This window comes from Xyrauchen texanus, chromosome 22 (genome assembly GCF_025860055.1).
Source record: "Xyrauchen texanus isolate HMW12.3.18 chromosome 22, RBS_HiC_50CHRs, whole genome shotgun sequence".
Classification (NCBI taxonomy): domain Eukaryota; kingdom Metazoa; phylum Chordata; class Actinopteri; order Cypriniformes; family Catostomidae; genus Xyrauchen; species Xyrauchen texanus.
In genome coordinates this window covers 29,297,602-29,320,471 of record NC_068297.1, presented here as the reverse complement: position 1 = coordinate 29,320,471, position 22,870 = coordinate 29,297,602, and the positions used below count along the sequence as shown (strand labels likewise).

The window sequence follows — 22,870 nt, the reverse complement described above, 5'->3', positions numbered from 1 at the left end:
ATCAGCCATTGTGATGCCATCTTATGCTCTGACATTTGTTGTATGATCTTGTTTTTTTATGTTTGTGATTGTTTTGATGGTTAATATATGTGCGGTTGTGTTTATGTTTTCTACGCACCCACGGTGGAAACAAATTTCCTCTTAGAGGACAACAGAAATTATCCATGTAAATGTTTTGCTGCCATCCTTAGAATCTATTCTCAGATTGGTCAGAAACATCAGTGCAAAAGCAATCTTCCGTTGATGTAAGAGTTTCTGGCATTCCTTGAATCGATCAAGTTTCTCTCCCAATCTATTTTCTTGAATTTTCACATGTTTCTATAAAACTGTACCATGTAATTGACCCTTTTTATCATTCTCTTTTAAAATGAAACACCATTACTTTAGCCATTTAAAGGCTGGTTGCCCACACTTTTTTGATCAATGAATTTCCATGACCTTTCTGGACTAGATAAGGACTTTTAAAAATGATTTTGATTCACTATTGAATCATTCAGACCGAACTGAAAAGCATTTTGGCAGATTCATTTAAAAAAATCCAACAATTTTCTTACAAATTGAACAACATTATGGCTTGCAACATGTTTTACTGTACACAAAAGCAATACCTAACAGATTATATAATTTTGAGCAGAGCTTAACTTGAAAATTGTCATTACATTTCTTTTTTGATTTTATAAATGTTTGTCCTGGAAACACAATTTAAATTATCCGATGCTTCCAGGTTTTCCATGACAATTGGAACCCTGAATAGAAGAAATCTTTCAATTTGCTTTCAGGATGTACGGTACTTATTTGCCCATAAACATCCACAAAAATGGCATAAAATGTGCTGTTCACTTGTTGACAAATTAAACGTGGTGAGTGGGAATGTTTAAAATCAACTGGCACGAAACCCCTTAAATTGCACAAAAGTGAAGTACAATATGGCTATGAGCCACAGGGACATAATCTATTTCCTTGTATGGCTAAAGATTAACAATGTTTAAACTCAGATGACTCTCCAAAGTGGCTGTACAGTATATTTAGTTGGGTTGTTTTTTTCCATCTCCCACTTTGTTTTCCAGTAAAGGTCTTCCCCCGAGTGGTTTGGCGTCAGTATCTAGAGAAGTGATTATATATTAGACGGTCCTGTCCTGTACAGTATGAAAAAAACAAAGCAAAATGCAACTATAAATGCACATTTCTGAAATTTCAAACAATACTACAGTATTTTGGCATAGATTAGTCTCCCACTTGGTAATATGGCAAACACTAATACAAATTCCGGCACAGTGTTTGTTCCATGTGTAAGTGTTACATCACAAATCTACTGTCGTCTATGCATTAACAAAATTATCCTATTCAGCCAATGATTATGTTAATAATTTTTCTATTGTTGGGCCAACACAGTTCAAGGTAATATAATATTTGATATAAGATATGTTTGTTTACTTTAGTACATGGTTAGAAATTATTTTCCCAAATAAAATAAAAAATTTAACCGGAGACCAGGGCGTGACTGCTGTGTGCTTTTTCCATTTCCCTTTTTGATTTGTAACTAGTAGCACCTAATAAACAATCATAAAAATAAAAATAAAAGAATTCTAGAGCAAATAGTTTTCCTAAAAACTGGTGTCCACATACATGGACAGTGGGACTAAGTTGTGAAATTTTAAATAATACCACCAAGCTGTGGACTGGCGACCTGTCCAGGGTGTCCCCTGCCTTTCGCCCAATGTTAGCTGGGATAGGCTCCAGCCCCCCGCGACCCTGTACACAGGATAAGCGGTTGACGATGGATGGATGGATGGACCACCAAGCTGTAGAAAGTTAGATTTCTTTCATCAAATAGTTTTATGTGCCCAGGAGTGTTGGTTTTTCATGTTTTTGAGATGTTACAGACATTACAGATGATGTTCAAGTAAAATGTAGCATTATAAATTCTGAATCTATGTACTGAATATCATTGTCCTATGTCTCCCAAACATGTTGAGTGGTCCAAACATCATCTGCTGCCTGAAACTGAACTTTTGGTCAGATGTTAGGAGTGAATGCACATAGCTGCATAGAAAGCTTTAGGATTCATATATTTAGTGAATGACTTAACCTCCAGTTTGCCGTCTGTCTGCACTGGTCTCAGATAAGTTCGAAATGCACCTTATTTTCATCCTAAATCCAAATAAAGCCCCTGAAAGAAACATTTCTCAGCTTTTGGATGAACCATTGATTCTCAAAGTGAAAATGCACAGTAAATATATAGGAATGCATTTACTAATGTTAATGAAAAGAACAGTATTGTAGTCAAAATAAAATATATATTAAAAAGGAAGCAAAATGACCCACAGTTGTATTAATGTTGAAAGTTATTCAAAATAACTAACATATTTTTAAAGTGCCATATCAAACGAAACTATAGACGCTACCCTTCAAAATCAAACAGGTTACCAGAGGCACTTTTGTTGGCTCTGTGTCCGAGAAGCTCTTCACGGAAATCGACGCCATGCTGTTGTGTCACGAGACGCGCCAGAAGTTTAACCATTAAATGACAGTCTAAACTAGAGTGTTGTGAACATTATTCAGTTGGTTTAAATTAATTTAATTTATGCATTGCAAACAGCAAAGCCAAAATATAATGTCCACGCATGTGGACGCGGGGTTACACGAGCATATGAATTGACAAGCTTTTTGTCAAATACTTCCATTTAATCAACTGATTAACATGAGTTGTAAAATGAATATCTATATTGAGAATTTTTTTATTCTGTCCCATAAAATTTAACTAACATCAACTTGTACTTTATTCAATAATATGTAAATTTAGGCCAAAATATCTATAATGCTCATTACATGGTTTACATACTGATTGTTTGTGTGTGTGTTTGCATTATATCACTATGTTGCATTATGTTATCCTTTATTCATATCATACTTATTCATATTTATACATAATGCATGTAACATTAGTATTATTTTTTTTATTTATGCAGCCACACATAAGCCAAACCTCCTTGGTTCAAAATATATCTGTGACTCTAATAGCTCAAGACTGGTGCATGTCTATGCAGTCTAAATTAAAACATTCAGTAAAAGCTTTGAATCTTTTTCCAGCATGTTTTTAAAAATAATTATAAATCATTCTAAAATAATCGAATCCAATGACCAAATTTCAGATTTTACAATGCATCATGCATTTACACCACAAATAAAACAAATGTGGACTCTGTTGGGTCACCACTTAAAGTTGAAGCAAAACCTGTTGAGGGAAATTACTGAACCAGAGCATGTGGAGCTGTGCACAAACAGGCTGTGCCACCACAAGGCCAATGTGGAGAACAGAAACACACCCCCAAGAGCCTACTATTGTGTGTTTGTTCCAGCCAAGGATGGTACTATCCCACAACTCTCTCTCTCTCAGACAGCTTGTTGGCAAAACAGTAGCTCCACTCTTCAACAGAGGGCCTATAAGGTAACAGGAGACAGATCTCTCTAATATATAATCCTAAAGAGATACTCAGTTTATTATACTTTATAAAAGGCAGGTGGTGAAAAATCGATACTGTGATACAATCAGAAATACTTCTCACTGGGAAGTATTTCATCATTATGCATTTATCGGGATGCATCATCTCAAATACGGTTTCTATTAAGCAGTATATGAATGAATATTTCATATCCTAGTTTCACAAGAGGCCAGTTTTACAAAATATAAAATATACAATATCTGACAGAAGCATTCTCTGTTTATATTAACCCCTGTAGAGCTGCTATAACAAAAATAATATTCCACTTTAATATATGCATTACCATGCCACCTTCACTGTCCAATGAATCTTACAGAGATCAACACGGAGCCCCTATAATAGCATGCCATCTTTGTGCAGTCTTTCCTAATTAACGATAGCACTGTCAATAGATAAACATTTATTAAAACGTTAAGTAGATTAAAAATAAATCAAATCACAAGATTTCTTGTAGAGGAATAATGAAAATATATAAAATAACAATTTTCTTTCATTAATTACTCACTGTTATTTTGTTTAAACCCATACGACTTTATTTCTTATGTGTAACGTAAAATTAGATGTTTAGTGCTAAGCAGTGCCAAGTTTTCATTTGAAATCAATGTAAAGATTTTCACAAAGAAATGACTTGCATTCCAGCTGTTTCTCACCAAAACCCTTTTCATACCTTCAGAAGACTTGGAATATAATGCACGAGTCGCATTTTTATGATACTTTTGGTCCTTATTTAAGATTTAACTTGAGGCACTGTCCACTGCCTTATATTGAAAGCTTATAATGAAAAGACGGACCGGAATATTCATGAAGATTTGTTTTTTTGTGTCTGTTCCGCAAAAGAAAGTAGTGGGCCTACATTTATTTATTTTTAAATAGCACAAGGCTGCTCCAAATATAATGTCTTCATATTATTCAAAAGAGTCACTTCCACTTCTCTGTGTGGAGACATCAGTTATTCATGATGCTGAACGGCAACAGCACAAGTAACAAAACACCAATGTCCACAGGCAGTACATGATGTCTGTGTGTGTGCGTGCATCTAGCTGATGGTAGGATTTTTTTAAAGTGCATTTCCGTGGCTTTTTTTGTTTAATATTTATACAGTCCACAATCACACAAAACCAAATAAAATTGGTGAGAGAGAACATCCAGCGGCCCCAAAAAGTGGACACTTAAAGGCCCTGGTAAGCACACAGAGAAGTTCTTTGTCATTCTTTGCTTAGAGCCAAAAAGAAGTTCGAAACAGCTGAGCAACAACATTCTGTTTGCAAATATTTAGACACCTGCCACGCTGCTGAGGCGGTGATTAGAGCAGCATTTAAATAAGAGAACGCACAAAACTACATGCAAAACATCAACTACTGTAATATTAATATGTGTTAGCAATTACATCAAGACTCATTCTATGAGTAGAACTCACAAAAGATCAGTAAAAGAAGCTGTATTAACTACTCAATGATGATATGAAGTAATATATATATGCAGTAGACAATGTGTAATTTTTAAATGTTTACCTTTTGCAACCATGCCCCTATAGAGCGCAACAGTCTGGTTCAGGAAGACAAAATCCCATTCATTTAACCCACAGACAAATACTGATAATGGATTTCATGGTAAACAACTATGGTACAGCAGAGAAAGATCAACTAATATTATATGATTTTTCTAGTTCTAAATTAGCAATTTATCATGATTACTCAAGGATGAGGTGTTGGAGTAATGATTGCTGGAAATGGGGCCTGTATAGATTTGATAAAAAATAACTTTTTCAGGGAGTTGCGTGGCGCCATGTGAGGGTCAGACGTGTGAACGGCAAGCGCTGTACACTTTGCTAGTTTGAATACATTTTATGTCATAAACCGGTGAGATTTGATACACTCTGATTCTTGACTGTTTTAGGAAGACAATATGTCAAAGAATTCAAAAATCTCGGGCTCTGGAGACATTAAAAAACAAGGGAAGCCTAGGACTCAATTTGGACAGTGCTGTGAAAGAGATTCATCATCACATTCTTTACATGTCGGCAATGCTGGCGAAGGTCATTGCAGACTTTGAAGATCTTGCTGTAATATGTTGATCGATCACTGCCATGGAGACGAAATTTACTGAGATGGTTACAAGAGTGTCGGATGTTGAGAAACTGATCGATTATCTGGAGTCATCGGAGAGGGAATTAGCTGCTAATCCGCTATAGACCAAGATAGACTTGGAGTGTGTCTGGGAAAAGTTGGAAGACAGCAAATCGTAGCCGGCGAAACAATGTCAGAATTGTTGGAATTCCTGAAGATGAAGGTGGTCAAGATATGGTGACATTTCTAGATGGGCTCTTCCAGAGTCTGCTTGACATAAAATGCCATAAGCTGGAAATCGAGCAAGCTCACAGAGTTTCAGCTCGGAGATCAGATGAGGGAGAATGGCCCCGATCAATTCTGGCCAAATTTCTGAGATCATCTAATAAAGATCTTTTAACATGAGGCGAGGAGTAAAAAAGGCTTTCTTGGCAGAACCACAACATTTTCTTGTTCCAAGACTTTGTGAATTTGACAAGAGAGAAATGTGATCGATTCAAGGAATGCAAGAAACACTTACATCAACGGACGGTCGCTTTTCCACTGATGTTCCTGGCCAAATTGAGAATAGATACGAAGGATGGCCACAAAATATTCACATGCCCACAGCAAGCGATGACCTTCATAAAGTATATGGTGTGAGTACTGAAAGTCATTGTGTAACACTTTCTATGCAGCCGAGTGGGCCTGACTCACTGAACATTCACTTGATTGTCTGAGGAAACGGAGGTTGTTTCTTTTTTTTTTTTTTACTGGTTCCGCCTAACGACTGGAGTTTGTTTTGTGGAGGAACACACTTTTGGAGCAGTTAAGTGGATGAATCTACACGTTCTTTGTGCTTATGACTCCTATTGGCTGGAGTTTGTTTTATAGATTATTTTCTGTTGTGTAATTCTGTCTCACAAAATTTATATAGAAGCACCGAACTGTTTGAATTTAGAGGAATGGACACTGTTGGTGCTGTCGTGCGTGGGGGTAATGAGCTCGTTTTTCATTTTTCTGTATTTTCTGTTGGGGGGAGGCGGGTTCGGGGTAAGAAGAAGAAATTAAAACATCACCAACATCTCCCGAACCACTGCTTCGTCATCATCTTCCGTCATGTTTTCCCCCGTTGTGTGCAAACCAGTGCAATAATGAGTGCAAACTCAAACTCTCCTGTTGCTATGTGCATGGGTTTGTGAAAGAATTTCGGGATCGTAGTTACATTCGGGCACAATTGGTCATGTGTTTTATACAGGTGGTCTGCAAACAGCTCTGCTGTGATTTAAACTGAACTCAGAATTGATTCTGATTCTTTTGAGAATTGATCCAGAATCATTCGGGAATGAATTGCGATGCATCGCTGAAACTATTTTTCCCCCCACCCCTATTGTATAGGCTTCTGTCAATCAGAAGATGGAGACACAACCATGTCTTTAGGTCGTGTGTTAAATTCAAGAGTTTTGGTTGAAGCTTCAGAGTTTTACGTGTTGGGCACTCAAATTTAGTTTTGCCCCAGACTCTGTGTTTTGGATGATGGGGCGGTCATTGATGTGGAGAATAGGCACATAAAGAGTTGGGTCCTAACCAGTGTCATGATTGCCAGACAAATAGTTTTAAGGGGATGGAAGTCGGTTGGAGTGCCCCCATTTCAGGAGTAGTGCTCGGAGATGGGGAGAATGGTGGCTTTTGAGGAAGGGTCATCTAGAAGTGGACTTGTTTGTGGGGAAATGGGGCAAATATCAGGTGTTTTTAACCAGTGAGGGCTCTCGGGGAGGGGCAGTGGAGAGAGAGGTGTAGTGGTTAAAGTGTGTGATTATTATATAAATTTTTTTGTTTTGGTTTTTTGATTTGTGTCTCTATAATCATGTGTGACCACTGGGTTGTTGTTGGGTGCCGGGGTTGGGATTGGTATTAGTGGGAGTTATTGATTCTGTTTGTATACGTTTTGCTATTGTTTTGCTGTTCTTCGTTTAATATATGAATCAATAATAAAAAAAAAAAAAGAATGTTAAATCACAAAAAATAAACAAATAATTAAAAAAGCGATGGTGCTGTTTTTTTTACATCAGTAATGTCCTGACTATACTTTGTGATCAGTTGAATGCCACTTTGGTGAATTAAAGTACCAATTTCCATCCCAAAACAGCAAAATCTGTTCATTATTCCAAACCTTTGTCTTTCCATAGTTATATATTAAATTACATCATTCAAAATGCTTCATGGGATTGTAGTCCGTGCCCTCATGAACACAGACCTGTACGTTTGTCTTTTTTTATAAATACTGTGATGCCTTAAAACAAAGTCTGTAATGTTGCGATTAACCTCGGAGCTGGTTGGTTTGGTTCATGCTTTACAACTCTTTAAATGGAGACTTTTTTTAAAAGTCTATGGAAGAAATTAATGGGGAAAATACTTCCGAAACCAAGTCGGCTGAAAAAGTGGGCGGGCACTGTTGCGCTCCATTCCGCTAACATGCTAAACGCGGATATGATATGCGCTGATTACACTGTTATTGTAATTTATGATGACACTGATACTACTGCAAAGATGGGTGAATAAAAGTGTATTGAATACAGATGCTGCAGATGGCAAATGAGTGAAGCAGCACGTCAAAAAACGGGCACTAGAGTATTGATTCTTTTATTGACATGTTCTTAGAAAATGTCTCTATACAAATAATCGTACAGATGTAGTTAAGTTTGCAGCAATTGGTTAATACTCTGCACGTTGGTGTTTTCAAAGTTGATAGATTGTTTTATTATTATTCTATGAAAGATACACTGCCAATTTAATACAGAGTAAAAGATTCCCACATATTTTATTTTTTTACAGAATATGTTTTGGATTATGTAAAATGCCAATAAAATTATTTAGCAAACAACACATTTTATTATAATATCACAGTTACTATATCGCTAGTAAAATCGGACTTTTTATACATTTTTATACATCGCAGGGTGTTCAACATATTTGGTGGTCCTTGGTATCAGAAACTTTGAAAACCCCTGCATTATGAAAAAAAAATACCACATTATGTGAAATCTGTAAACAATGAATGCTAGAACTTACTTCTCTTAGCCTAACTTCATACATCCACTAAAAGTCACCACAAAAATGACTTGGAAAAGTAGGAAGTTAATTCCCTTCAATATTATACAGGTATCCTAGCAGACTAGCCACTGGTGTAGTTCATCACATTAACTATCGACAATGTTCGACAACCAAAAATCTAAAAGGTTTGTCTTACTTTTAACCAACATAGCTATTGAAACCCAACAAATGCTCTTTGGGAAATGCTTAGCTTGAAAAGTTGTGCGCTCTTCCTTACACAAACTTCCCATATGGTTTCAGAAGACTTGGAATATAGCACACAAGTCATACGGACTACTTTTATGTCTTCATGGTACCTTTTTGGTGTATGTGGTTCTTTTTGGAGCTTGACAGCCCCTAGTCACTGTGAACTATAGTTAAATGGCAAGAGCTCTGTTAGATTCTTAAAAAAAATTCTACTTTTGTGTTGAAAAATGAAAAAGACAGCATCTAGGGTTTAGAATGACATGAGGGTGATTAAATAATGACACATTTTTCATTTTTGACAAACTATACTTTTAAACCAAGTTACAAAAATGTTCATCTCGGTCTTCTCTAGAGGTTACACATTCAGTTTGTGGAGGAATCATGCAGCTGATCAATCACACATTGGAACCAAAAATACACTTAGAAAGGAACCGATGGCAGGGAGTGATCCCATTCCTGCTGATGTCATTATGCTTTAATCTTCCCACATTCATGAAATATTGACACTCTTCCAAGCCCGTGCTCATATTTCATGGGTCTCTTTTAGAAAATAAGCAGGGAATGAGTATAAAAGCATATTGAGGGGAGAGATGAGCAGCATACTGTCTTTGGGTCTAATGAGGATCACTTGAAAATGTCCAAATAAGAGGGCTGAAAACTCAATATGATGAGCACTTGTCTAATGATTCATCACATTATGCCCAGATGCGTCCATAAATTAAATACCCAACCAAGAGTATGAATAAAGTACTGGAGAAACTTCATGGACCAGTGCACTTGAGAGAAACAGGAAATGCACTTGGTTTTAAATGGAGCATATTTTAAGCCAGCCTCAAAAGAAGGAGAATTAAATATGAATCTTGGAACTTTTAGGAATTAAATGAGCCTGATGAGCTTCAATGTATTACAAATGTACTGGTTTGTTTGGACACAATGACATGCTACTTGAATACTGGATCCTGCTGTTAGATTCCTGAAAAACTTCAGTGTACTGTTAACTTGATTTGTATCTATGGTCCATTGGTTTTATTATATTGCTTGTAATTTATATATTTGTTCTTTATTGATGAGTGTTTCAGAGGTTTCTTTTTTTAAATAATTACTACTTAAAAACTCGGTGGCATTCATTCATGATGATTTACTCACCCTCATGTTATCCCAAATGTGAATGACTTTCTTCTGCAGAACACAAATGAAGACTTTTTAGAAGAATATTTCAGCTGTTAGTTCATACAACGCAAGTGAATGGTAGCCAAAATTTTGAAGGTCAAAAAAGCACATAAAGGCTGCATAAAAGTAATCCAATTGACTCCAGTGGTTAAATCCATGTCTTCAGAAGCGATATGATAAGTGTGGGTGAGAAAAAGATCAATATTCTAGCACTATTTACTATCAATTTCCACCTTTTACAAGCCCCAACCAGTAGATGGAAATATGCACGAAACATGCATATTGCAAAAAACAAAACAAAAGAACAATGTGAAAGTGACCCACACCTATTGTATCACTTCAAAAGACACTGATGAAACCACTGGAGTCATTTGGATTACTTTTATGCTGCCTTTATTTGCTTTAAAAGCCTTCAGAGTTCTGGTCACCATTCACTTGCATTGTATGGACCTACAGAGATGAAACATTCTTCTAAAAATCAGAATTTATGTTCTGCAGAGGAAAGAAAGTCATACACATCTGGGATGGCATGAGGGTGAGTAAATGATGAGGGAATTTTCATTTATGGGTGAACTATCCCTTTAATGACTGAAAAAGGTATGTTTGCTTAATAACTTTTTTCTTATTCATTTTTTGTTTTGAAAAGTTTCTATGATGGATTTTTTTTTCCCTACATACCAGGTTTAAAATAGATTTTGAAAAGGCTACTTGAATTTCAATGTGGCCTTTTGAACTCCACTGAATGTGTCCAAGTCCATATTGTGTGTGCTGAAGGGAATTCCAAATATATATTCAGTTCGAGTCGTGTTTCTAATGTCCCGGAGTTATTGGCATCAAATCTTTGAATGATAGTAGCAATTAAACTAGATAGCCACGTGCAGAACAGTATATGCTGCTTTGCTTTCCAAGTTATGTCTGTGAAATAATCAGTGCTCAAATGGACAGAAATTCTGATCACAAAATCTATAAATGGTACATATTTCAAAGTTTTTTGTGTGTGTTTTTCCCCCACCTGGGTCTATGTTTGTGGTAGAAGCTATTTCAGATAAACCTGCACCTAAATGGCTCATTAAAACAAAATCAGATGATCTTTTCTTGCCTAAGTGGTTCTTGGCCAGAATGAACTGCAATGAACACACCAGACTGTATACCGCAATTCAAAAGCACTATAAAACACAGAAACTAAACGGTGGCAAAATGATTTGAAATGCATGCGCTATTGAAGTTAGTCTGTGAACTTTAACATCTGAAGCTTTGATAACCTTTGACATTTCGACAATGTAATAGGTCGGTGTAGCTTTACTGGTTGGGAGATTGCTTTGGTCTTACTGTGGAAAAAGTTTTGATCCTTAAAATGTTAATATTAGCATGCTTAGCCGTTTAACAATTTGGGCTTAACTATCATAACAGCAAACTAACCACACTTTCCATTCTCAATAATAAACTCAAAATGGGGGAGGGGGAGAGAGAGAGAGAGATTTTGTGTAGCACATTAATATACTAAACACTTGCTTAACCTCCCAGGAATGGTGAATAAATCCTACAGCAGTGAGATCCAACCAATTCATCCACATATTCACTTCATCTGAACACTTTTATATGCTAAAAACTACACTTCCTACACAACTTTATACCTCTACTACTGTAAACAATGTAGAATAGGTGCAATTCAGTAGCTTTAGTTTCATTAATATTGGGGGACAACAAATGCCAATCAAAACCTCCACATGGTGAACTGATTTGTAGCGATAATGTATAAACCTTTAAAAACAGACCTACCATGAGCTCAGAGGTTTTCAAACAATGATAACCAGTACTGTGCAAAAGCTTTAGGCACTTGTGAAAAAGGTTGCATGGTGAGGATGTCTTCAAAAATAATGACATAAATAGTTAATTTATCACTTAATGCCATACAAAGTCCAGTAAACAGAAAAAGAGCTAAATCAATATTTGATGTGACCACCTTTGCCTTTAAAACAGCACCAGTTCTCTTGGTACCTGGACAGTTTTTATTGGTTGTTGGCAGATAGGATGTCCCAAGCTTCTTGGTGAATTCACCAAAGTTCTTCTATTTATTTTGGCTGTCTCAATTGCTTCCGTCTCTTCATGTAATCCCAGACAGACATGATGATCAGTGTTTGTGGGAGCAATGATATCTGTTGCAGGGCTCCTTGTTCTTCTATTCTAATCTTTTCAATTTGCAAATGTAATGTTTGGGAATCTAACATTTATATTTCCTATTGACACACTAAAGCTGAAGATATAACTATCTTAAGACAAATGCTTTTGTGAAACATCTTATGTGCCTAAGACTTTTGCACTTTGACTGTATGCTTCAGATGTAGCCACAAATCAGTAAGAATTTCACTTTATTTGTAAATGATCAGGATAATTTGCCAAATACTTAAGGAAATACTACATTACCCACAATCCTGAAGCAAAATCCACCAATCAGAGAGAAGCTGTTAACACGTAAAAGGGAACTGCATACAGCATTCACATCTTTTTGGAATAACTAGTTCATGTCCTTGGACTCAGAAATTATGTATTTTTGGCAATGCTTATAATGCCACAATGTATCTATGGGTGTCTTTATAATTGTTGAAAATATACTTAATCACTACATAATGATTTTTTTCTTGGGTTCTCTTGCAAAATATCAAACAACAAAGAAAGCACACCAGGATAACTGGGAAAACAATTGAGATCCACTTACCTGAACAACTTCAATCCCTCTTTTCCTGAAAGAAAAAAAATATATATAAATTATAACATAACATAATTGAAGATATCATCATAGCAGATTAGTTTGACATGAAAATGAAACTTGGATAAAAATATCTGTTGCCTAGCAACACAATGTTGAGATCCAAAGAAACCCCGAGTGCCCATAGAAATCGAAACATTCCCACAGTCAGTTACAGCTGATGGGTGCTTAAACTTTTGCAAGTGACAGCGTTCACCCTCCATCAACATCTATGTACAGCTGTAAAAAATGTGAAGCCAGCACAAAGCAAGTCATAAACCAGGCACTAGTCAACATTTTCAATGTTTGTGATGATCATGTGATGGTTAATTATTATGAATTTTTAAACAAGTATTTTTGCACATTTACTCACACACTGCTATGCTATGATATTAAAAAAAAAAAGTTTACTCTAACGCATAAATTGAAAAACTATACATTTTAAGGCTTGAATTAGACACTATATAAATGAAATTAATTCAATTACTGGATTTTACACAAACAGGCATTTCAATATGGTTATTTAATACATAAACCAATTTTTATAGTTTTTCTTCTGAAAAATTTAACTATATCGTGATATATATATATCGTTATAGTGATAGAAGATTTTGGTATATTGATGTGTTTTTTCATTTTCATGGTGGGGCCAGTGTTGATGTTGGCATGGCAAGAGTCAAATCAAGTTTTAATGTCATTTCCACAGTCTTAATTACCTAGAATTCATAAAGTTTTACATAATAAGTCACATGCATGTTTGTCTATTTAACATTTTTGCTAATTTGATTATGTTTTTAATTACTCTCAGCTTTGTGTAACACATTTTACCACATTTACATTCATTTAGGAGAATTCTGCAGATTTTGCAAAGAAAACGTGATGTGCAAATTCGATCAGAACAACTAATAGATTATTTGTTACGCTACCTTCTTTAGTGACTTCATGAAACTGGATCCTGAAAGAGCATAACATTTAAAGTTTTGTAGTGGTGGGAACTCCTTTTGGGTGTTGCAATATACACTCACCTAAAGGATTATTAGGAACACCTGTTCAATTTCTCATTAATGCAATTATCTAATCAACCAATCACATGGCAGTTGCTTCAATGCATTTAGGGGTGTGGTCCTGGTCAAGACAATCTCCTGAACTCCAAACTGAATGTCAGAATGGGAAAGAAAGGTGATTTAAGCAATTTTGAGCGTGGCATGGTTGTTGGTGCCAGACGGGCCGGTCTGAGTATTTCACAATCTGCTCAGTTACTGGGATTTTCACGCACAACCATTTCTAGGGTTTACAAAGAATGGTGTGAAAAGGAAAAACATCCAGTATGCGGCAGTCCTGTGGGCGAAAATGCCTTGTTGATGCGAGAGGTCAGAGGAGAATGGGCCGACTGATTCAAGCTGATAGAAGAGCAACTTTGCCTGAAATAACCACTCGTTACAACTGAGGTATGCAGCAAAGCATTTGTGAAGCCACAACACGCACAACCTTGAGGCGGATGGGCTACAACAGCAGAAGACCCCACCGGGTACCACTCATCTCCACTACAAATAGGAAAAAGAGGCTACAATTTGCAAGAGCTCACCAAAATTGGACAGTTGAAGACTGGAAAAATGTTGCCTGGTCTGTTGAGTCTCGATTTCTGTTGAGACATTTAGATGGTAGAGTCAGAATTTGGCGTAAACAGAATGAGAACATGGATCCATCATGCCTTGTTACCACTGTGCAGGCTGGTGGTGGTGGTGTAATGGTGTGGGGGATGTTTTCTTGGCACACTTTAGGCCCCTTAGTGCCAATTGGGCATCGTTTAAATGCCACGGCCTACCTGAGCATTGTTTCTGACCATGTCCATCCCTTTATGGCCACCATGTACCCATCCTCTGATGGCTACTTCCAGCAGGATAATGCACCATGTCACAAAGCTCGAATCATTTAAAATTGGTTTCTTGAACATGACAATGAGTTCACTGTACTAAAATGGCCCCCACAGTCACCAGATCTCAACCCAATAGAGCATCTTTGGGATGTGGTGGAACGGGAGCTTCGTGCCCTGGATGTGCATCCCACAAATCTCCATCAACTGCAAGATGCTATCCTATCAATATGGGACAACATTTCTAAAGAATGCTTTCAGCACCTTGTTGAATCAATGCCACGTAGAATTAAGGCAGTTCTGAAGGCAAAAGGGGGTCAAACACAGTATTAGTATGGTGTTCCTAATAATCTTTTAGGTGAGTGTACATACACACACACACACACAGTACTGTGCAAAAGTGTTACAAAAACATTTGTCTTAAGATGGTTCTTTATATTTTCTGCTTTAGTGTGTCAATAGGAAATATCGATTTTATACTCCCAAACATTACTTTTGCAAATAGATAAGAATAGAAGAACAGGGAGCCCTCCAACAGGGAGTCCCCACTGAACATCGGGTCAGACTGGGATTACACAAAGAGACGGAAGACAGCCGAAATAAATAAAAGAACTGTGGTGAATTCTCCAAGAAGCTTGGGACATCCTGTCTGCCATCAACCAAGAAAAACTCTGTCCAAATATACCTTGGATAATTGATGCTGTTTTGAAGGCAAAAGTGTTCACACCAAATATTGATTTAGCTTTTTTCTGTTTACTGGACTTTGTATGACGTTAATTGATTAATGAAAACTATTTGTCATAATTCTTTTAAGAAATCCTCACTTTGAAAGTTTTTCACAAGTGCCTTAAAACATTTGCACAGTACTGTATATATAGATATATAGGTTGGGAAATTTAACAAGTTAATTTCTGCGATTAATAGTTTTTTTTTAACGCATAAGAAAACCTGTTTTTTTTCCCCCCTTCCTGAGCCTTCACGAGATGAGAGAAAGGTGTCTTGAGATGTTCTTGGAAGGTTATTCAGCTTTACTGGCTCCATATGGTTAGGAATAGTGTTGGGGCAGGGTCATGCTGCCTGCATGGAACAAACAGACACACCTTTGTACAATGGGTGAAATGCCACTAATGTTTTCCCCACTTTCTATGGCTAATTGGCATATATATATATCGGTTTGTATAGTGTCTAATAATGCATTGGCAATGTACACTTAAGTTTCTCTTGCCAATAAAGTTTGATATTAAGTGAATCTGCCCATTTGATACTATGATTAAACAATGTCCACTGGAAACCACCAGAGGATTTTGCCCAAAATGTAATAACAGCATGTCCAGTGATGTTGTGGTATTTGAACATATACTTGTATCAAATATTAATACCTGTAAAATTGTCTAATTCAATCCACAAAAAAAATGATGACTAACCAATTTTTTGGAAATTAATTTAGACCAAGTATAAAGTAAATATATGAATGAATTTTTGTAATGCATCTACACATGTAGGTGGACCCATCGACTAGTTAATTTTGAAAAAAATAATTTTTTCACATCCCTATTCTCAATCCACGTCAGCTTGGTTTGAGCGAGGATATTCTGCCAAGCATAAAGCGTAAATCTAACAGCGGTATTGTGAAAACGAGACGTATAGTTTTTGACTGAAATAGGTCACAATGACATATCACGGCCGTTGGATTTAGAGATATGGATAGGCGTAAGTGGGGCACAGACATTGTTGCTAAGTTTAATTCTATTATCTATCTGAAGCATAATAGTGGAAAGAAAAGCAAAACATAGTAAGCACAATAACTTTTATTTTGACTGTGATAGAAAAGAGGGTAAAAGCCACATTCCACAAATACAATGAGCTCAGTTTAATGCATAAAATACTAAATGTTTCTTCGTCAATCACCCAGAGAAGAGCAATGATGCAACTATGCCAGTAACCTTTAATAAATTTGGCATTGTTAAGCTTAAAAACAAAACAAAAAAATATATATAATAATAACTGTCCCCTGCAACAGAAATAACACAGTAAACCCGTGCAGCAAATGTAAAAAAGAAATTATGATTTTTTTTTTGTGTGGTACCTGGTCACGAAAGCAATCTAATTAATAACATGCTATGACAATTTTATCGCATATACATTTTTATGTGCAAAGCCTCCAAATGATGATAATTTGGAAACCCTTTAAAATAAGATTCTATTAGTAAACAACATTAGTTAACATGAACTAACAATGAACAGTAATTTTACAGCATTGATCAATCTTAATGTTAATTTCAACATATACTAATACAAGTTTTAATTCAAAATAGATACTCTGCAAATAGATACTATTTTATCAGTGTTATTTTTATATATTAAATCACACATAATTTGCTGTAATAGAAAAAAACACACACATAATCCAATATTAGAATTGTAAGGCTTGATGGACCCCCCCCCCAAAATAAAAAAGAAAACAGAAATATAAATACATAATATGTCAGGGCACAAAACTTGTGTGGGTTTTGACGATAATGTCTCAGCTTCACTAAGCACATCAAACACCTGGAACTGCAGATATGAGCACATGCAAGCTGATCTACCACACAAGTACACTGACTGTAACAGCTTCCCTAATGATTCATACTTCAATAATCACAACTGAACCGTTGATAACATTTAGTCACAGAAGTTCAGTGGTTTCTAGCTTGTCACTGAGATAACCGAATTAAATAACAACACTATATACAGTATTACATATCTGTCCATCCTTTAACAGGTTTGTTCTATAAATATTAAACCAAATCTGCCTTAAACCTTCATCTTAATGAACAAGACAACAGAACCTAGAGCAATACAGGAACGATTTCTCTGAGACAATAATGACCTCTCATGACCTCAGTTTACCCTCGCGGCTGTGAGTTAACACAGCTCACGAGTTCTGCAGGGAATTCCACCACCATCAGCCCACAGATCACCATCAACACACATGGGCAGAACATTCATGGATACCTAAAACACCAACCGTTTCTGTTTGACTCTGATGTTGCTATGCCTCCCTTGTTGCCCTGGTCACAAAGAAACTTAAACATGTACAGGTATATCAACATATCCCTTAGATCAAATGTTAATTTTATGGTTCATTTTTTATTCTTTTTTTTGGAGCTTGACAACCCCCATTCGCTTCTTTTTATAAGGAAAGAGCAGCCTTGACATTCTTCTGATTTTGTGTGATTCGTAATGATATGAGGGTGAGTAGCTTTTTTTAAACACAGAGCAAATCTATGATGCAAGCAATTAATTTTCACATTCGTGTTAGAGAAAGCCTGCAAAACATTTCTGGTGAAATGTGACAAATGTTCAAGCAGTTATCACAAACACTACACTGACCTTTCTTTAACCTCAGATTGCCTCTGGATAGCACAAGTAATTTGATTGAAGAAGTTATGAAGGGATTACCATTTTAATCCACCAAACATTTTTAATCTGGGGTGTTCTGATTGCCATGTAATCTGAGGAATCTTTTATGAGGTTTAAAATTCTATGACTCATATTTCATTATAAAATATATAAATAACTGATGAAAATAATTTACTCACCCTCCTGCCATCCCAGATGTGTTTGATTTTTTGTTCTGCACAACACAAAGACTTTTAGAAGAATATTTCAGCTCTGTAGCTGCAAAAATCATCATAAAAATAATCCATAAATCTCCAGTGGTTAAAAGAAAGAAAGTCATCCACATCTGGGATGGCATGAGGTTGAGTAAATCATGAGAGAATTTTCACTTTTGGGTGAACTATCCATATAACTGATCTTACGGAGTTTATAGTAGTGTGGATTAATGGATTAATGGATGGACCAACGCTGTACTATGTGTCTTACACAACAGTAACAATTCTGCAGGCATGAGGAAGCAGCATGTTAAAGATACAGCATAATGATGCAGTGGAGCCAAACCCTCACTTTACCATCTGTGCCCAAGACTACTCAAGAGTTGAAATCCATTTGAAATAACTCGCAGACTATGTTTGGAATTGCATATTACCATTCTACTCTTGATATTTCTGCAGTAAGTAGGTGTGACGAGGAGGAGGGCGTGGCTGGGCTGTGCTGACGCATGTCCGGTGCCAAGTTGTCCTATTCAGATGGGGGAGGACGTAAATTTTTTTGTTTATTCCGTTATTTTCTCTCTGCACTAAACTAAATATTTACATAGCCTATAAATAAAAACACAAGGGCACATATTTTGATAGATAACAGTTAGGTCTTTAATCTATTTTATTAATGTTATTAATTTAGTTGCTAAAATGCTGCCTAACAAGAGATACTTTTTTATTGTTGTTTATTTAAATTTATATGAACATCTCCGTTTATTGTGCACGCATTAAATATTTGTCTCATTTCAATTGGCTCCACTGTGGTGATATTTAACGCGGTTCTCTTTAGTTGGGGCTCAGCACTGTCAGCAGTGTTTTCTGCTGCAGCAAGAATGTCGCTCCAGTGCTTTCTTTGTTTTAAGTTTGGCCTCCAGTAGCTCTGTAGTGAACTTTCACACTTATGTCCACTCACAGACATAATTTCCCCCGATTCGAGACAAGCATCGGACAATCTATGCACCATGGTGCTGCGAAGGCAGTGATTTGTGTAAACCTTGGAGGTGCCTGCTGCTTTACAAATTCTCTGCAACATTGTTGCGAGGTAGTTCACACCCATAGGCTCTCTTGTGTACCTGCAACAGTCAAAAACGAGAAAAAACTTTAACACAACAAGATTTAACACAAATTATAAATAGCTAATATGATTTATGTGCCGCTGCGTGATCTACGTACCAAACACATTTAGAGAGGTTTTGCTTTTTGGGGTGAAGGTAAAAAGCAGGGGGGGGGTTAGATGGCAGAAGAGAAATGTACTTCTCTAGAGAGGAACGGGACAAAGCGGGTTCCCATTTTGTTGGAACATGAAGCCACGCCTGCTCTCTTTATTTCTGTCATGTGGGTCCTTATGGTTTTTAGTGTCTTCATTGAAGCTCATTGTGACATACTTTAGACCATTTTCGTTTGTTAAAATGCGGAATGAGTCTGGAATGAGTTCTCGGTTCCCCTCTTTTCCTCTACATCCGAAGTGTAACTGCACGTCAAACCAGACTTTGTTTACGAGTCCGTGTATTAGGATTAAGCGCATCGGACAGTTTTATGGTGCTGAAATCTTTAGTAGAAATCGGTGTGTGATGCTCCGTTTTATCACAACCCTCTCTTCTCATTGTCTTTACAACTTCAACGAAAACATTATTGGATGAGGTGAATTCGCTGTTTCTCATCAGACACCAGGACAAACTCAAAGGTGGATCATTCAGGAATCTGTTCAGACCCGCACGTAATGCTACATAGCTACTGATCCCATATTTTTCACCTTTGGAGCTTCTGACAGTTCCGTAGAAGTCACGGAGAAGTGCGTTGAGTTCCGTCTTGGTGATTTGTTTAAAATCAATGCTGCAACCCTTTTCACTACACCAGTCACCGAAGCATTTCACTGCCCATTGGGTTTGCTGCACGGTATTTTTTTCATTACGAGTCTTCTCGAATGTATCAATGTTACATTTCAGCACTTCAGCATGACTGCTCATATTTGTAGAAGTCTCTACAAATTGTTCCTCAAACCACTTATCCATCGTCATGCCACCTAGTAAATCGAAATTTACTTTAAACATTTTAGCCTTCTTAATTCTTACATTTCTTTCTATGTTTATGTTGATACGTGTGGTTGCTAAGGGTGTTGCTAAGGGCGCAGTGATAAATAGAACCGTTGGGTGAAGCGGTCATAGCTGTGTTTTATCGTGAATAAAGCACAGCTATTGACCAATCAGAATCAAGGATTGGAACTAACCGTTTTATAATGAAACGTGTTGTTCACGGTCATGGACTATTTTTTTCTAGCGGAAGGAATGCTTTTATTGATTTAACTTCATGAAATTTCCACTAATACATTTTTTTTTTCTTTAATATTGTGTGGTAACCGTTTTATAAAATCAATAAGGTACTCGAGGCAAGTGCTTTATCGTGAATAAGTAACGGCTGAAGGGGTTGCAGAAATGGAAGAAAAATCTAATAACTCCAATTTTCAAACAAGGGGACAAGTACAACCCCAATTACAGTCAGCAGCAACCTCGGGAAACTCTTCTGTTGCATTATAAATAACAGATTAGTGAACTTCATTCAAGAACACAAGACACTAAATAAATGTCAGATTGGATTCATGCCTAAACAGAGAACAACTAAATCACATCTACACACTTCACTCACTTATACAGAAATATGTTCAGCAAACAAAACAAGGCAAAATTTTGGCTGCTTCATAGACTTTAAAAGGCCTTTGATTCTGTTTGGCATAACAGACTCTTCCTGAAACACATCCAGAGTGGAATAGGAGGAAAGACATATGATGTCATAAAAGACATGTACACTGACAATAAATGCTGTGTGAAGATTAATGACAAAAGAACCCATTATTTCATTCAGACCAAGGGAGTTCGTCAAGGGTGCAGCCTCACCCCAACTCTACACAACCCTTCAAAAGTCATCTTGCCCTGGACTGATCTTAGATGGCAGAGAAATCAAATGCCTCCTTTACACTGACGACCTCCTGCTGCTGTCCCCTAATGAAAAGGGACTACACCAAAGCCTCTCCATTTTAGAAACATATAGCAGTGATTGGGCATTACCATTAAACATGGAGAAGTCCAAAGAAGAAAAGAAAAAAAAGAAAAAAGAAAAAAAAGAAAATTGCATTATGAGCAATAAATATATATTCACAATCGGGGGAACAATCCTACATCATGCCAACTGCTATAATTATTTGGGTCTTACAATCTCTGCTTCAGGACAGTTTGATTTGGCAATAAAAGATCTGACTGACACAGCCCGTAGGACTATTATAGTATAAGACAATCATAATTTAAATTCAACCACATCATTATGCTGTGGCTGAAAGTCTTCGACAGAATCATCAAACCTATACTCCTATATGGCTGTGAAATCTGGGGCCCCAAATATAAATTAAATGATGAATCATGGGACAAAAGCCCTGTTGAAATTTTCCACCTAGAATTCTGCAAAAACTTCCTGGGAAATGCTCAGAGTCTGTGTTGTAGAGCAGAACCGGGCAGGTTCCCTCTCCTCGCTGAAATCCAGAAGAGAGCAGCTAAATTCTGGTTCCATTTGTCCGACACACCTCCCTGTTTATCCCTCCCTTCGTCATTGCTCGCTGTATTTTACTTTGACGTTTGTATTTTATTTTCATTATTATTCATTTATTTTTTATGTTTGTAATGTGTTTATTACTCAATGCTTTGGCAACATTGTACACTGTAAACAGTCATGCCAATAAAGCTCATTTGAATTTGAATGAATGAGTGAGTGAGAGAGTGCGTTCACCCCAGAGGCGGCGAGAGCGTCAAATCGACCGGAAGTCATTCATTTTCAATGACAGCCAGCGTCTCTCGGCGGCGAGAAGCGGCGCGGCGAGTCTTGGGCGGTGTGGGCGACAGATGAAAGTTCAAGTGCAGTCAACATTATGGTAATGAGCTGTGATGCGGTTCGGCGCCTGTTTGCTTACAGGGATATAAAACAACCAAGACCACAGTTATTATTACAAATGTAACTATAATTTTAATTACTCTCTGCCATCGATCGATTTCTTATTTTCACATTTTAAAGAGTTCATGAGGATATACGCTACTTGTGATAGGTCGGCAAAAAGTAAATGGTCGACATGTCTGGATGTTTAAATTGCGGCCCCTTTAAATACAGTTCACAAAACAAAGCATTCTGAACAAACATTGCCGCCTATTTGAACTACGTCAGAGCGTCCACGAGCGTCCTCGAGCATCGAAGGCAGGGCAGCCAGAACAAATTTTGACGCTCTCGCCGCTTCTGGTGTGAACGCACGGTAAGAGAGAGAGTTACAGAGCGTGAGAGTGAGTGCATTGGGCAATTTGATACAATTTGTATTGTTATTTTCAGATTTAAATGTCACCGCTGCAAGAGGTGGTTCCATGTGGCATGTCTTTCTATGTCAGACAAGCAGTTCAACAGGGCTAAAAGGTTGACTGGAAGTGCTGCCTATGTAAAGAAGTGTGAATTCCTGTGGCTCCCACCTACAATCAGTCTAAACACATTTACAGTTCCCTGTATTGTGTAGCATTTAGTCTTTCTTTTCATTTTGTTTTAGTGGTTAATTTGTGCATTCA

At 36.9% G+C, this 22,870-nt stretch overlaps 1 protein-coding gene across 1 annotated transcript in view; it reads right to left on the bottom strand.

The window, feature by feature from the left end:
- LOC127662193 (inositol-tetrakisphosphate 1-kinase-like) overlaps window positions 1–22,870 on the bottom strand; it is a 74,446-nt gene that overhangs the window by 43,494 nt on the left and 8,082 nt on the right. The window contains exon 3 of the mRNA XM_052153284.1: window positions 12,735–12,759. Within this exon, the coding sequence (XP_052009244.1) occupies window positions 12,735–12,759 (25 nt within the window). The remainder of the gene's footprint in view (window positions 1–12,734; window positions 12,760–22,870) is intronic.